The following is a 15,884-nucleotide window of genomic DNA, read 5'->3' as shown; positions in this document are numbered from 1 at the left end:
GTAGTGAGCTCCCTCTAGTGGTGGCTGTATAATCTGTATGTAGTGAGCTCCCTCTAGTGGAGGCTGTATATATCTGTATGTAGTGAGCTCCCTCTAGTGGTGGCTGTATAATCTGTATGTAGTGGCTCCCTCTAGTGGAGGCTGTATATATCTGTATGTAGTGAGCTCCCTCTAGTGGTGGCTGTATAAATCTGTATGTAGTGAGCTCCCTCTAGTGGTGACTGTATAAATCTGTATGTAGTGAGCTCCCTCTAGTGGAGGCTGTATATATCTGTATGTAGTGAGCTCCCTCTAGTGGAGGCTGTATAAATCTGTATGTAGTGAGCTCCCTCTAGTGGTGACTGTATATATCTGTATGTAGTGAGCTCCCTCTAGTGGAGGCTGTATATATCTGTATGTAGTGAGCTCCCTCTAGTGGAGGCTGTATAAATCTGTATGTAGTGAGCTCCCTCTAGTGGTGACTGTATAAATCTGTATGTAGTGAGCTCCCTCTAGTGGAGGCTGTATAAATCTGTATGTAGTGAGCTCCCTCTAGTGGTGACTGTATAAATCTGTATGTAGTGAGCTCCCTCTAGTGGAGGCTGTATATATCTGTATGTAGTGAGCTCCCTCTAGTAGTGGCTGTATATATCTGTATGTAGTGAGCTCCCTTTAGTGGTGACTGTATAATCTGTATGTAGTGAGCTCCCTCTAGTGGTGGCTGTATAATCTGTATGTAGTGAGCTCCCTCTAGTGGTGGCTGTATAAATCTGTATGTAGTGAGCTCCCTCTAGTGGTGACTGTATAAATCTGTATGTAGTGAGCTCCCTCTAGTGGTGGCTGTATAAATCTGTATGTAGTGAGCTCCCTCTAGTGGTGGCTGTATAAATCTGTATGTAGTGAGCTCCCTCTAGTGGTGGCTGTATATATCTGTATGTAGTGAGCTCCCTCTAGTGGTGGCTGTATATATCTGTATGTAGTGAGCTCCCTCTAGTGGTGACTGTATAAATCTGTATGTAGTGAGCTCCCTCTAGTGGAGGCTGTATAGATATGTATGTAGTGAGCTCCCTCTAGTGGTGGCTGTATATATCTGTATGTAGTGAGCTCCCTCTAGTGGTGACTGTATAATTACATATGTTCTGTGTCATATCTTGGGGCAGCAGTGAGAGTAATGTAGTAACATAATTCGCAGACGCCTCTGATTTCTGGGTTTATACAATGTAGTCGCGTTTTGTTGAATGAAGCTTTATCTAGATCTCTGCTTTTGCTCAGTGGTTACAGCCGTGGTGAGTGCAGCAGAGACACCGCATGTAAACAGAGGCGGAGGACAGTATATAGAGAGGCCCCTATATTTATTAATAGAGCCGTCTGCTCCTGTCAGATACGGAGCGTGGGAACAACCTCCTCCAAATATTCTGCTCTGCCATCTAAACATTTGGACTCTTGGCCGACGGACTCTCATTTATTAACTCTTTAGAAAAAAATGGCTCGGTAGCAACGTATCCCCCGAATCATGATATGGTTGTGTCTGTAGGAAAAGCGATTTTCATTTTTATACAGAAACTATCCATGAAAAAAAACCCTGCTGTTTTTTTTAATGATGTAGGATTATTATGCATTTTCTATTAAAGTGTTTGCAAAATGGAGTTCCCCTTTAAGTAATTTTGCATGTTTCTAGGTTTTAGGTTTGGTGCTGCAGGATCCACCGGCTCTGGATGTGCTGGCTCTGCATGCGGTGGCTCTGGATGTGCTGGCTCTGCATGCGGTGGCTCTGGATGTGCTGGCTCTGCATGCGGTGGCTCTGGATGTGCTGGCTCTGCATGCAGTGGCTCTGGATGTGCTGGCTCTGCATGCGGTGGCTCTGGATGTGCTGGCTCTGCATGCGGTGGCTCTGGATGTGCTTGCTCTGTATCCGCCAGCTCTGGATCCGGCGGCTCTGGATGCGCTGGCTCTGGATCCGACGACTCTTGATGCGGTGGGTCAGGATCCGGCGGCTCTGGATGCGCTGGCTCTGGATCCGCCGGCTCTGGATGTGTTGGCTCTGGATCCACCGGCTCTGGATCCGTCGTCTCTTGGTGTGCTGGCACTGGATCCACCGGCTCTGAATGTGCTGGCTCTGGTTCCGCCAGTTCTGGATGTGCGGGCTCTGGATGTACTGGCTCTGGATCCACCGGTTCTGGATCAGCCAGCTCTGGATACGCTGGCTCTGGATCCTCTGGTTCTGGATGTGCTGGCTCTGGATCCGCCGTCTCTGGATGCGCCGGATCTGGATCCACCTGCTTTGGATGCGCTGGCTCTGGATGTGCCGGCTCTGGATCCGCCGGCTTTGGATGCGCTGGCTTTGGATCCGCCGGGTCTGGATCCGCCGGCTCTGGATCCGCCTGCTTTGGATCCGCCAACTCTGGATGCGCCGGATCTGGATCCGCCGACTCTGGTATCGCTGGCTCTTGATTCGCCGGCTCTGGATGTGCTGGCTCTGGATGTGCTGGCTCTGGATGCGCCGGCTCTGGATGCGCCGGCTCTGGATCTGCCGACTCTGGTACCGCTGGCTCTGGATCCGCCGGCTCTGGATGTGCTGGCTCTGGATCCGCCGGCTCTGGATCCGCCAGCTCTGGATATGGTGGCTCTGGATACGCCGGCTCTGGTTGTAACGGTTCTGGATCTGCGGGCTCTGGATGTAACGGTTCTGGATCCGCCGGCTCTGGATACGCGGGCTCTGGATGTAACGGTTCTGGATCCGACGGCTCTGGATGTAACGGTTCTGGATCCGCCGGCTCTGGATCCGCCAGCTCTGGATATGGTGGTTCTGGATCCGACGGCTCTGGATGTAACGGTTCTGGATCCGCTGGCTCTGGATCCGCGGGCTCTGGATGATGCTGCTCCTCCGCTTGGCTCAGACGTGATGGTTCTGTAGGAGATGATGCTCAGGCGGATGCATGGACCAGGCAGGGGGTGATAGGAAGGAGAGAGCAGCAGAGAGGAGGGGGGCAGCGCGGGGAATCTCTGCAGAGTGGGAGGAGGGGGCTCCACAGAGGAATCCCCAGAATACCAGATCATTGCACTGAAGAGGGAGGAAGGACAAAGGCAGTAACACAAGAGCCTGGCAGCAGGTGACGGCCACAGCCTCCAGGAGTCGCCATGAGCTGCCACAGGCCGCCCTGCAGTCTGGGCGAAGATGCCCGGGTAAGAGGTTCCCCCAAAAAAGAGCAGGACTTCCGGGGGTCCTCCATCCTGCACCAGCAGAGACGCCTGAAGCAAGCCACGCAGTTCATCCACAAGGACTCTGCGGATCTGCTGCCCCTCGATCAGCTGCGGAGACTCGGCACCTCCAAGGACCTGGTAAGTGGAGAGGTGGCTCAGAAGGCAAGTGCGCAGGATGACAGGTACCACTGCAGATCCTGACACTGCAGGGACCATAAATATTCTGAGGAGGGGGCGCTCAGTGCAGCAACAAGCGGATGGATCGGTGGTAATGGGACACATTGTCGAATAGACGTTAGGTATTAAGAGATGGATCAGTGGTAAAAAGTGCTATAAAGTTTTACATATAAAAAAGGTCACAGGACGGTTCACTTATTAACTAGAGCTGGATCAGTGGTTAATTGTCACAGTACGGTTCACTTATTAACCAGGGGTGGATCAGTGGTAAATAGTCATATCATGGTTCATGCATTGACTACCAGAAAGAGTAATGATACACGCTCTCAGTATGGTTCACATATGACACAGAGATGGATCAGTAGTAAAAGGTCAGAGGATGGTTCACTTATTAACTAGAGATGGATCAATGGTTAATTGTCACAGTACGGTTTACTTATTAACCAGGGGTGGATCAGTGGTAAATAGTCATATCATGGTTCATGCATTGACTACCAGAAAGAGTAATGATACACGCTCTCAGTATGGTTCACATATGATACAGAGATGGATCAGTAGTAAAAGGTCAGAGGATGGTTCACTTATTAACTAGAGATGGATCGGTGTTCAAGTGACACAGTATGGTTCACATATTACACAGATATGGATCAGTGGTAAAGTGTCACAACGTGGTTGACATATTATTTACCTAGAGTAATCCACGATAAAGGATCACAGTTTAGTCCACTTATTAAACAGGGATGGATCAGTGGTAAATAATCATATCAGGTTAATTTATTGACTACTAGAATGATTTATGTTCTCAATATGGTTCACATATCATATAGAGAGGGATCAGTAGTAAAAAGTCACAGGACGGTTCACTTATTAACTAGAGATGGATCGGTGTTCAAGGGTCACAGTACAGTTTACTTATTAAACAGGAATGGATCAGTGGTAAAGAGTCATATCATGGTTAATTATTGACTACCAGAAAGAGTAATGATATGTGCACTCAGTATGGTTCACATATTACATAGAGTTGGATTGGTGGTAAAGTGTCACGACGTGGAGATGGATCAGTGGTAAAGTGTCACACTTTGGTTGACATATTTATCTAGAGCAATCTGTGCTGATGGATCAGAGTTTAGTTCACATATTATCTAGGGATGGATCAGCGGTAAAGGGTTACAGATTGAAATACGCAATAACTAGAAACGGATCAGTGGATAAGTGAGTACCAATTGAGATGCACACACAGATCTTCTAAGAAAGACAAATGCGCACTATTACTTTTCTAAATATGCAGGTTTTTTAACGTTTTGGATTGACCGACAGCGCTGGAGATATTCAATAATAAAATGAATCAATAGAAATTGGCTAATTGCACACAGTGTATTCTTGAGATGGCTCAGTGGTAAAGGGGTTATAGTAGTCTGAAGATATGTTTCCATATTTGATTTATTGATAAAGAGACACAATATAGATTAGATATTAGGAGATGGATATGTGGTAAAGAAACACAGTACAATCCAAATAATATGTATTATGAGATGGATCAGTGATTAAATGATACTGTTTAAATATTAAGCCTCAAGAAAAGGATCACATCGTTGTTAAATATCACATCGCAATTCAGTTAGTAAGAGTTGAATGTGTGGTACAGCAAAATGTTACAGGATAAAGGTTAAAAATCAAGAGCTGGGTCAGTGGTAAAGGAGTTACATAGCAGGCAAGTCAACATTCTCAGAATTACTCATAAATATAGTCAGAGCAGTGGTAAAGGAGCAGGCACAGTATCGGAGGAGGGTGACTAATTAGCAAGGCAACATTCTCAGAAGTGCTCATAAGTATGGAGCAGTGGTAAAGGAGATATATGATTTAGGTATAAATGAGTACTGGGATTAGGTGGATCAGTGGTTACGGTCTACCTACAGATACCAAGTAGGAAAGAGAACTGATTATAGCAAGTGTGATCCCAAACTTACTTATAAGGGCTTTGTGGAAAGAAGTGCTAAAAAGTCCATGCTTGCAAAAAGTGGATCAGTGGGTAAAGGTAAAAGCGAAAAGTTCAGGAAGACCATTCTCACCATTAATCATTCTTACAAGCTTTTTGTTATGGCTTCAGCAACCGCACAGTGTGATCCAGCGGCGTCTCCTGGGCGGGAGTCCAGTGAAGGAACCCAGCGAGTCCGCACAAGCCCCCCACCTATGTGGTGCGGGGGTCCAGCCCTTTAATGAGGAGACCGGACCACCCAAGTCACACAACGAAGACCCAAGTCCAATTCCAAATCAGCTGCTGCCGACCAAAAAGACTGAGGAGCCGGAGGTGGAGCGATGGAGAAGACATGTCCCACTCGTCCCCTGTAAGGTGAGGTAGAAGCGTGAGATTTCACAGCAGGCAGTAAAGTGAGATTCTTTAATGTGATTTTCTAATCTCTTGTACTGACATCTAGTGGCCGTTTCTATAGCTGCAGTGTTAATAATGCAGCAGTTCCTGCCTCCGGTCTGCAGATGGCGCTGTTTATTTATATCTCAGTCAGAACAAATCTGTGTAGAGATACATTAGCCGACTGGCTCGGTGTGTAAATGCGCCATAAGAAATCAATGCGTTTCTGACCTACCAGTACCATACCTTTCATTTTACCTTACGTTGCCGGATTATAGGTCGGTACCTGGGACATTTGTGCCTCGATGTCCACTGAACGCCAAGAAAACCTCATCAGTAAGGCCTGCGTGGAAAGACTGGGGTAAGAGTCTACGAAAATGGACCTAGATGCCATATTTACATAAAAAAGTCATGTCTGGGGCAGATTTATAAGAATTGTCCTTGTTGTTAATAGCAACCAATCACAGCGCAGCTTTCATTTTTCCAGAGCTGTTTAAAAAATGAAAGCTGCTCTCTGATTGGTTGCTATGGGCAACAGGGACAGTTATGATATCTTAATCCAGGTTACAGGCCGCAAACGGTCCCGAGGAGAAGATGGTGGTGGACGTTGCGCTGGGCGGAGCGGCGGTGCGGACCTGCAAGGCCGTGATTGTGGGTAAGGGTTACCATCATTAATCTATATACATAGGAAAGATGTAGATATTGATGTGGATGTTGTGTTTGGATCCAAATCTCCATGGCAACAGGGGAATCTCTCAGTGGTGCAGCCTCAGGCTTCGGCCTGTTACTTCGAGGGATCAGAAAATATCAATCTCCATGGCAACAGGGGAATCACTAAGTGGTGCAGCCTCAGGCTTCGGGCTGTTTCTTCAAGGGATCAGAAAATATCAATCTCCATGGCAACAGGGGAATCTCTCAGTGGTGCAGCCTCAGGCTTCGGCCTGTTACTTCGAGGGATCAGAAAATATCAATCTCCATGGCAACAGGGGAATCACTAAGTGGTGCAGCCTCAGGCTTCGGGCTGTTTCTTCAAGGGATCAGAAAATATCAATCTCCATGGCAACAGGGGAATCGCTCAGTGGTGCAGCCTCAGGCTTCGGCCTGTTACTTCGAGGGATCAGAAAATCTCATTATTTTGTCCATTATTCTTCCAGATGACGACACTATGGACTTTTCCATTGGACTGGAGATGCTGATATCATTAAAGGTAAGTTTACTGAGGCCTTAAAGGGGTTGTCCACTTTTGGGGATCATGTATTTTTTTGTTTTTTCCTCCCCTTCTTCCGAGAGCCGTAACTTTTTTATTTTTCCGTCAATCTCACCATATAAGGGCTCATTTTTTGCGGGACGAGTTGTGCTTTTAAATGAAACCATAACTTTTACCATATAGTGTACTGGAAAACAACAAAAAAATTCCAAGGGACGAAAAATTGCAATAAAAGTGTTTTCGCACAATAGTTTTTGGGATATTTTATTCACCGTGTTCACTATATGGTAAAACTGATGTGTGGATGTGATGCCTGAGGTCGGTGCGAATTCGTAGACACCAAACATGTATAGGTTTACTTTTATCTAAGGGGTTAAAAAAATTCACAAGCTTGTCCAGCAAAAGTGGCACACTTTTTGCGCCATTTTCCGAAACTCGTAGTGTTCTCATTTTTCGGGATCTGGGGCTCAGTGACAGCGTTTTTTGCGTCTCGAGCTGCCATTTTTAACGGTACCATTTTTACCCAGAAGCTACGTTTTTATCGCCTGTTATTGCATTTTGCGCAACATTTGCGGCGACCAAAAAATGTAAGTTTGTCGTTTGGAATTTTTTTGCCGCTACGCTGTTTACTGATCAGATTAATTGATTTTATATTTTGATAGATCGGGCATTTCTGAACACGGTGATACCAAATATGTGTTGTTTTTTTTTACTTTTTAACCCTTTAATTTTCAATGGGGCGAATGGGGGGTGATTTGAACTTTTAGGTTTTTTTAAATTTTTTAAAACTTTTTTTTTTTTTAACTTTTCTAGGTCCTCTAGGGGGCAATAAGGATCAGCAGTCTGATCTCTTGTTCATTTCTGTAGATCACAGCTGCACAGCTCAGATCTGCTGAAATGCTGCTGTCCTCTCACACGGCGCTCTGCCGGCAGTAAGAGGAAGTGACTCATGATAGCTACAGGAGTCATCACATGACCCTGTTCTACCATGGCAACCATTGTTCCACGTGATCACGTCACGTGACTTCCAATGGCGGTGGGTGAGTGCGTGCTTACCGCGGCCGGCATTTACATTGCGCTGTCACATTTTAACAACGTGATCTAAGGGGTAAACAGGCGAGGGTGGATCGCGGATCCACTCATGCCTGCGAGGCACACGTCAGCTGACCTGTGTGGGGATCTCCACCGGCTGTCCGCAGCAGCCGGCGGTGATTACCCTGACACAACCCATGACGCACTCAGTACATCACGTGTCGTGAAGAGGTTAATGAAACCGACAGCTCTCAACAGTGAAACGGTACAAAATTTATGATGAAACCCAATTGCAAAAATTATTTTTATCCCTAATTGCATGTATTTAAATAATAATAAAAAAATGGAAAGCCCCTTTAAGAGGGTCAGCATTGATGCCCTTTTTTTTACCTAATTTTTACCCCCTTCAAGGCTTGCATTGACCTGGAACGTGGGGTTCTGAAGACCCCAACCCAAAAGATACCATTCATGACCTCCCCGACCCAGCGACGCACGATGGAGAAGATGACGGACAGTGCGAGCGATCCTAGTGGTCAGTAGTCTGCCACCTACTGGTCAGATGGAAGAACTACAAGTTAAAGCACAACTGCTCCCATCATCCACTGTGACTGCGGCTCCAGGCGCCAGAGAAGCATCTGACAGGCAGTTCCCCCCTTTTTAGGGTCTGGGAATCCGGACAGATTGAGGGGGGGGTGGTTCTGTACTATTTTGTAATGCCTGCGTGTCCTCATGATTTACCATCCATATCCCGGGGCTTACGCTCCATTCGCTTGCTCCCAAAAATAATCGCACCTTTGGTGTTCGCCTGTTGCGCCCCCTGCTGGCCTTTATAAACAATAAGAATTACGCTTTCTGTATTATGACATGTCGACTTTTTGTGGAAGAAACTGATGAATAATGAGACCAGGAAAGGGGCGCAGAGGGGAGACAAGGGGTAACCCCTCTTATTAGACCGCCTCGTAGGTGATGTGACCGCTCTATGGACGGTGTGACCGCTCTGTAGATGATGTCACTGCCCTATAGACGATGTGACCGCTCTGTAGACGATGTGACCGCTCTATGGACGATGTGACCGCTCTGTAGACGATGTGACCGCTCTGTAGACGATGTGACCGCTCTGTAGACGATGTGACCGCTCTGTAGACGATGTGACCGCCCTATAGACGATGTGACCGCTCTGTAGACGATGTGACCGCCCTATAGACGATGTGACCTCTCTATAGACGATGTGACCGCTCTGTAGACGATGTCACCGCCCTATAGACGATGTGACCGCTCTGTAGACGATGTGACCGCTCTGTAGACGATGTGACTGCTTTGTAGACGATGTGACCGCCCTATAGACGATGTGACCGCTCTGTAGACGATGTGACCGCTCTATAGACGATGTCACCGCCCTATAGACGATGTGACCGCTCTGTAGACGATGTGACCGCTCTATAGACGATGTGACCGCTCTGTAGACGATGTCACCGCCCTATAGACGATGTGACCGCTCTGTAGACGATGTCACCGCCCTATAGACGATGTGACCGCTCTGTAGACGATGTCGTCACTGTATAGATGATGTGACCGCTCGGTAAAAGATGTCACCATTCTATAGACGATGTGACTGCTCTGTAGATTATGTGAGCGCTCTGTAGACGATGTGACCGCTCTGTAGACAATGTCACCGCCCTATAGACGATGTGACCGCCCTATAGACGATGTGACCGCCCTATAGACAATGTGACCGCTCTATAGACGATGTGACCGCCCTATAGACAATGTGACCGCCCTATAGACAATGTGACCTCTCTATAGACAATGTGACCTCTCTATAGACAATGTGACCGCTCTATAGACGATGTGACCGCCCTATAGACGATGTGACCGCCCTATAGACAATGTGACCTCTCTATAGACGATGTGACCGCTCTGTAGACTATGTGACCGCCCTATAGACGATGTGACCGCCCTATAGACGATGTGACCGCCCTATAGACGATGTGACCTCCCTATAGACGATGTGACCTCTCTATAGACGATGTGACCGCTCTGTAGACGATGTCACCGCCCTATAGACGATGTGACCGCTCTGTAGACGATGTGACCGCTCTATAGACGATGTGACCGCTCTGTAGACGATGTCACCGCCCTATAGACGATGTGACCGCTCTGTAGACGATGTCACCGCCCTATAGACGATGTGACCGCTCTGTAGACGATGTCGTCACTGTATAGATGATGTGACCGCTCGGTAAAAGATGTCACCATTCTATAGACGATGTGACTGCTCTGTAGATTATGTGAGCGCTCTGTAGACGATGTGACCGCTCTGTAGACAATGTCACCGCCCTATAGACGATGTGACCGCCCTATAGACGATGTGACCGCCCTATAGACGATGTGACCGCCCTATAGACAATGTGACCTCTCTATAGACAATGTGACCTCTCTATAGACAATGTGACCGCCCTATAGATGATGTGACCGCCCTATAGACGATGTGACCGCCCTATAGACGATGTGACCGCCCTATAGACAATGTGACCTCTCTATAGACGATGTGACCGCTCTGTAGACGATGTGACCGCTCTATAGACGATGTGACCACTCTGTAGACTATGTGACCGCTCTGTAGATGATGTCACTGCCCTATAGACGATGTGACTGCTCTGTAGACTATGTGACTGCTCTGTAGATGATGTCACTGCCCTATAGACGATGTGACCGCTCTGTAGACGATGTGACCGCTCTGTAGACTATGTGACCGCCCTATAGACGATGTGACCGCCCTATAGACGATGTGACCGCCCTATAGACGATGTGACCGCCCTATAGACGATGTGACCGCTCTGTAGATGATGTCACTGCCCTATAGACGATGTGACCGCTCTGTAGACGATGTCACCGCTCTGTAGACGATGTCACCGCTCTGCAGACGATGTGACCGCTCTGTAGACGATGTCACTGCCCTATAGACGATGTCACCGCTCTGCAGACGATGTGACCGCTCTGTAGACGATATCACTGCCCTATAGACGATGTGACCGCTCTGTAGATGATGTCACTGCCCTATAGACGATGTCACCGCTCTGTAGACGATGTGACCGCTCTGTAGACGATGTCACCGCTCTGTAGACGATGTCACCGCTCTGTAGACGATGTCACCGCTCTGTAGACGATGTCACCGCTCTGCAGACGATGTCACCGCTCTGTAGACGATGTCACTGCCCTATAGACGATGTGACCCCTCTATAGGTGATGTGACCTCTCTGTAGACGATGTCACCGCCCTATCGACGATGTGACCGCTCTGTAGACCATGTCGCCGCCCTATAGACGATGTGACCGCTCTGTAACTAGTTACCTTAGTAACCATGTGACTCCTGTCTGGATGATAACCGTATGTACATGACACAGGTCATACATTAGACTGCCTCTCCCTGCGGCACAGACTTGTCTTAGACACGGTGCATGATGATGGCTGCTTGTCACTGCTATCTGTGCACTGTTTGGCGGTACACATGGTTCAGTTATTACCCATCCCCCGCACCCCCTTAATTACACTGTTTATGAGATGAATTCCCTCCGTCCCGGCAGAAGATGGAGAATGTAATATGAGGAGCAGACGATGGCGCCGCAGGGAGCAGTAACCGCAGAATCGTATCCTGATGTATCAGCGCCGGAGGGGAGCCATACTACCGCCACGCCATCCGTCACCGCACCATCCTCCTCCTCACACAGAAAAATGAAGAACACCGGAGCCCCAGAGTCTCACAATGCTGCTGCTTCCTCTCACCACCGCCCCCCATGCTTTATATTCCATCTTTGCTCCACTAGGACACATTTATATTTAGTGACATCAGCTTAAGGCCAACCATCTTTTTCCTGTGCCCCAAATAGGACTATGGCGAGGCTGACAACCTGTCACCAGTAACAGGCGCCACATCGGTTGTCAGATGGCTTTCCCATGAATAGAAATGACTTGAAATGTCTCCTGACCTGCAGACGATTAATCTCTCTGGGAAGGATAATTAGGAGCCCCGGGGGTCCGGCCTGCTGTGTGATGTGGGGGGCTCCCATCCTCTGATGAATGTCCTTTAATCACGTTTCCCCCTCCCCCACTGATAAGGAGACGAGCGGCGCCCGCCTGGCAGATCTGTCACTTATGATGGGTGATAATCCGCAGCCTCAGACCCCCCTATAAATCCCACTGTCTGGAGCGTCTGATCATTATGCCCCAGCTGCTGCAGAACCTCATAATACGTCATTTGTGGCATCTTAATATTCCCATATTTTAGTAGTTCCCCTACAGGCTTGTACTTAGAGACTTGCAATTCTCCTATAATTTACAGCAGGGGGCGCATTATTCCGTATTTGCTGCAGCACATAGACGGCTTCACTCCAGTGGAAGAGGCTGCGCCATCTGGTGTCTGAAAGGCAGAACTACAGCACTGATAGACGTGTAACAGCACCACCTAGTGGTCGTATGTGATATTGCAAGGGAAAATAATCATTGGTCGCGGTCCCTTTGTGAATCGGGTGCAGTGACGGGTGTAATTATCTGTGTGGGTGCAGTAAGCGGGAAAATCAGGGGTCGAAGTGAGGAAGAGCCCCCAAAATACTGATAATTATTTATTAAGTATTTACAGAAAAATCAACAAATTACAAAACAAAAAACCCCACAAGTGTCGCAGCCTCGAGATTCAAGTCAGGTCCGGGGCTCCACGGAACAAGTCGGGGCCCCAACATGGGGCCAATGCATGAAGAGGAGAAGAACAGTCCAAACCTTGAGGGTGTAAAGAAACAACGTCCCACCCGAGAGCCGCCGGCGGTGCCCCCGCGCATGGACGGCCGGCGCAGAAATCCTGAGATATAATGAGTGAAGGCTGGAATGAAGAGAGTACAGAGGCCGCGGCCCCCTCGTACATTAAGTCCCCCCCGATGTGGTGCAGCGCCCCCGGTGGTCGGGGCTCGCTACGCCTCTGAGGTTCCGTTTCCTGACGCTTCCTTCTCGTCGCTCATTTCTACGTCATCGGACGGCGGCGACTCTTTTGGAACTTTTGCAGATTCCTGCAGTGAAGGTGATAAAGGAATCGGTTAATAATCTCTTTCCAGTGCTGACAGTTCGTTACAGTGTATCAGTCCGGAGTGACGCTCTGGTCTGTATATATGGCCGCTCACCTTCTCCTCCTGCTCCGCCAGTCGCTGGAACATGTTGGCGTAGATCTTCTTCTCCCGCCGGTGCTGCTCCCGCATCCGCTGCTGGCACTGAGTGAGCTGCGCCCGCGCCGCCTTATTCCCCGGGTACAGCTGGATCACCTTCATCAGGTCGTCCTTAGCCAGGTCCAGCTCGTTCACCCCCATGTACGCCTCGGCTCTGCGGAACAGGCCCTTCTCGTTGTTGGTGTCATAGTCCAGCGCCTGATGGAGGGCAAGAAGGAAAAATATCAGACACAGGTTTGATGACTGTGGGGAGGTGGGGGGGGGGGGCGGCACAATCTTGCATTGGGGGGCTCTGAGGGATTACAACATATGTGGGGTCTATAAGCAGCTGGGGGGGGGGGGCATCATTCTGTATATAGAGAGCTGCAGGGATCATGCTGTGTGGGTGTTATTCTTTTTAATCATACTGTTGGGGGGGGGGGGGGGTTGTGGACTGCAGAGCTACAAGAGCCATCATAGTAAGGTATGGGATCATGCTGTGCGTGGGGGGCTGTGGGGTCCAGCATGCTGTGCGTGGGGAGGGGGCAGCTATTGAGTGCAATATATCATGTGTAGGGGTGCTGTGAGGTCCAGTATACTGTGCGTGTGTGTGTGTGTGGGGGGGGCGTAAGGTCCAGTATACTGTGCGTGGGGGGCTGTGGGGTCCAGCATGCTGTGCAAGGGGGGCTGTGGGGTCCAGCATGCTGTGCAAGGGGGGCTCTGGGGTCCACCATGCTGTGCGTGGGGAGGGGGCAGCTATTGAGTGCAATATATCATGTGTAGGGGTCCAGTATACTGTGCGTGTGTGCGCGTGTGTGTGTGGGGGGCGTAAGGTCCAGTATACTGGGGTCCAGCATGCTTAATAATATAAAATAATATAAGTTACTGATAACATTGAACAGAATTAACGTCAGGATATTAGTTCATCCCTCCGCAATCGTCACAAACTGATGTGGCCCTGAATCGCTGCCCTCCCCCCCAGAGGTATAATGTTTCCATTCACTGACAGCCAGCAGAGTTCTTGAACACTTGACCTGTTGCTTGTCACACACTGATACTGTATAGCGCGTTTCCTCTGAGCAGGACAAGTTTTCAAGCCTCAAGCGGGGCTGTGGAGTCGGAGTCGTGGAGTCGGAGTTCATTTTGGTGGAGTCGGAGTCAGTATAAAATGGAGCGACTCCGACTCCTAAAATATACTGTATAATAAATTAATATCGATATGTTTGTGACAACAAAGAAATTGTTAGCAAGACACTGGCAGTAAAAGACACTAAAGCTCATCACAGCGGCCAGTTTCTCCAGGCCTTAGTGGAAAAAGTTCTGCAAGATTAGGAACGCAAAAAATAACAGGTTCTTGCCATTGTAAAGGACAATGCTTCACACATGATAAGTGCAATTACACTGATGAATGAGAGGAATGAACAACAGCTAGAAGAGAATTTAGGATTCAGTATGTGTGAGATGGAGCCGCAGCGCTGCTCATGTAACTGAGGAACAAGCAGATATTACAACAGCAAAATGATACTTTAGGATTAGATGATCTTGTTGAAGCTGCTTCAAAACCCTTTCCTATTCATCACATGCGCTGTGTTGTGCACACGCTGCAGCCGGCAATAAGAGAGAGTCTGCAAGAGGGACATGCTGGAAATCGGATTGGAAAAGTGAGGAAATTGGTTATTGCCGCCAGAACCCCTAAAATTGATTCCATCTTGAAGAGACTTGCTGAGAAAGGGGCAATTTTCGATCAAGCCACTCGGTGAGGCAGCACTTATTTAATGATTGAGTAATTGCTTGAACTAAAATCATCAAAAATCAAGCTGAGGACTTAACTCCTGGCATTTTCATAAGGGAGTGGAAGCACTTGCTATTTTGCCTGTCCCAAAGAGGAGGTTTAATTGCAGATGGCTTTTCTGCTTCAATGAAATGTAGGGAGACACAGCTATTGGAAAATAACATTCTTCTGGCAGCTGTTTATGTGGACCCAAGTCATCGTATACTGCTTGATAATCAACAACTTACTAAAGGAAAAGAAGGTCTGACTGAGGTAGCAGTTAGGATGAGCGGCTGCAGGACTGCCAGGAGCAAGAGGACTTGGGTCCTGACAGTGCTACTGCTGCCATATCTTCATCCTCATCAGATGAGTTTAACTTTGACGAGTATTTGGATGACATGGAGCAGGCAAAGAGTTACCGCAAGGAAAAGATTTCACTCCGTCCCCTATAGCAGCAGATTGACCAGATTTCAGTAATATTTTTTACTTGTTCTCAAATAATAGAAAAATTCAACCGTTCATCAAAACTGAGTGTGCACGAGGCAATTCCTTTACACCCGGAGATTGTTAGAGATGTTCCCATGTGGTTACGGCTTTGCCTCCAGCCCCAGTTACTGTAGGGAGGGTGTTCTCCAGCCTTAACATTATCAGGTCAGATTTGAGGTCATCTGCGAAGGACGATCTGATGGAGGCAATTCTATTTCTTACAACAAATTCATGCACAAATGTTATTTAGAATGTTTTGTTAAACTGTTTTCTGCCACTTACATAGTGAGATTATATTATATATATTCTATATTACATAGTGTATTACATATTTACAATTTATTACAGTTTTTTGTGTTCTAAAGTTGTATTCAACAAATAGATTTTATGTTCTATCTAAATATCTTGATTATTGTATCATAAAAATGATTAAATGTCTGATGTTCATATTGTACAATACATTCTACACTTAAT

The 15,884-nt window shown here is 47.8% G+C and overlaps 2 protein-coding genes across 2 annotated transcripts in view; one reads left to right on the top strand and one right to left on the bottom strand.

Moving 5' to 3' along the window:
- Window positions 1-2,998: 2,998 nt before the first annotated feature.
- Window positions 2,999-8,827, top strand: NRIP2 (nuclear receptor interacting protein 2). Its single transcript, XM_075341965.1, has 6 exons — window positions 2,999-3,318; window positions 5,465-5,707; window positions 6,004-6,086; window positions 6,289-6,380; window positions 6,880-6,932; window positions 8,376-8,827. The coding sequence occupies exons 1-6, from the start codon at window positions 3,118-3,120 to the stop codon at window positions 8,502-8,504; spliced, it is 801 nt and encodes a 266-aa protein (XP_075198080.1). The 5' UTR covers window positions 2,999-3,117; the 3' UTR covers window positions 8,505-8,827.
- A 3,743-nt stretch (window positions 8,828-12,570) lies between these two features.
- FKBP4 (FKBP prolyl isomerase 4) overlaps window positions 12,571-15,884 on the bottom strand; it is a 28,369-nt gene continuing 25,055 nt past the window's right edge. The window contains exons 8-9 of the mRNA XM_075343070.1: window positions 13,133-13,474; window positions 12,571-13,021 (exon numbers count right to left, since the gene is read on the bottom strand). Coding sequence (XP_075199185.1) covers window positions 12,926-13,021; window positions 13,133-13,474 — 438 coding nt within the window. The 3' untranslated portion in view covers window positions 12,571-12,925. The remainder of the gene's footprint in view (window positions 13,022-13,132; window positions 13,475-15,884) is intronic.

Source organism: Anomaloglossus baeobatrachus, chromosome 4 (genome assembly GCF_048569485.1).
Source record: "Anomaloglossus baeobatrachus isolate aAnoBae1 chromosome 4, aAnoBae1.hap1, whole genome shotgun sequence".
NCBI lineage: Eukaryota > Metazoa > Chordata > Amphibia > Anura > Aromobatidae > Anomaloglossus > Anomaloglossus baeobatrachus.
The sequence above is the reverse complement of the archived record's forward strand: the minus strand, read 5'-3'. Positions and strand labels throughout refer to the sequence as shown.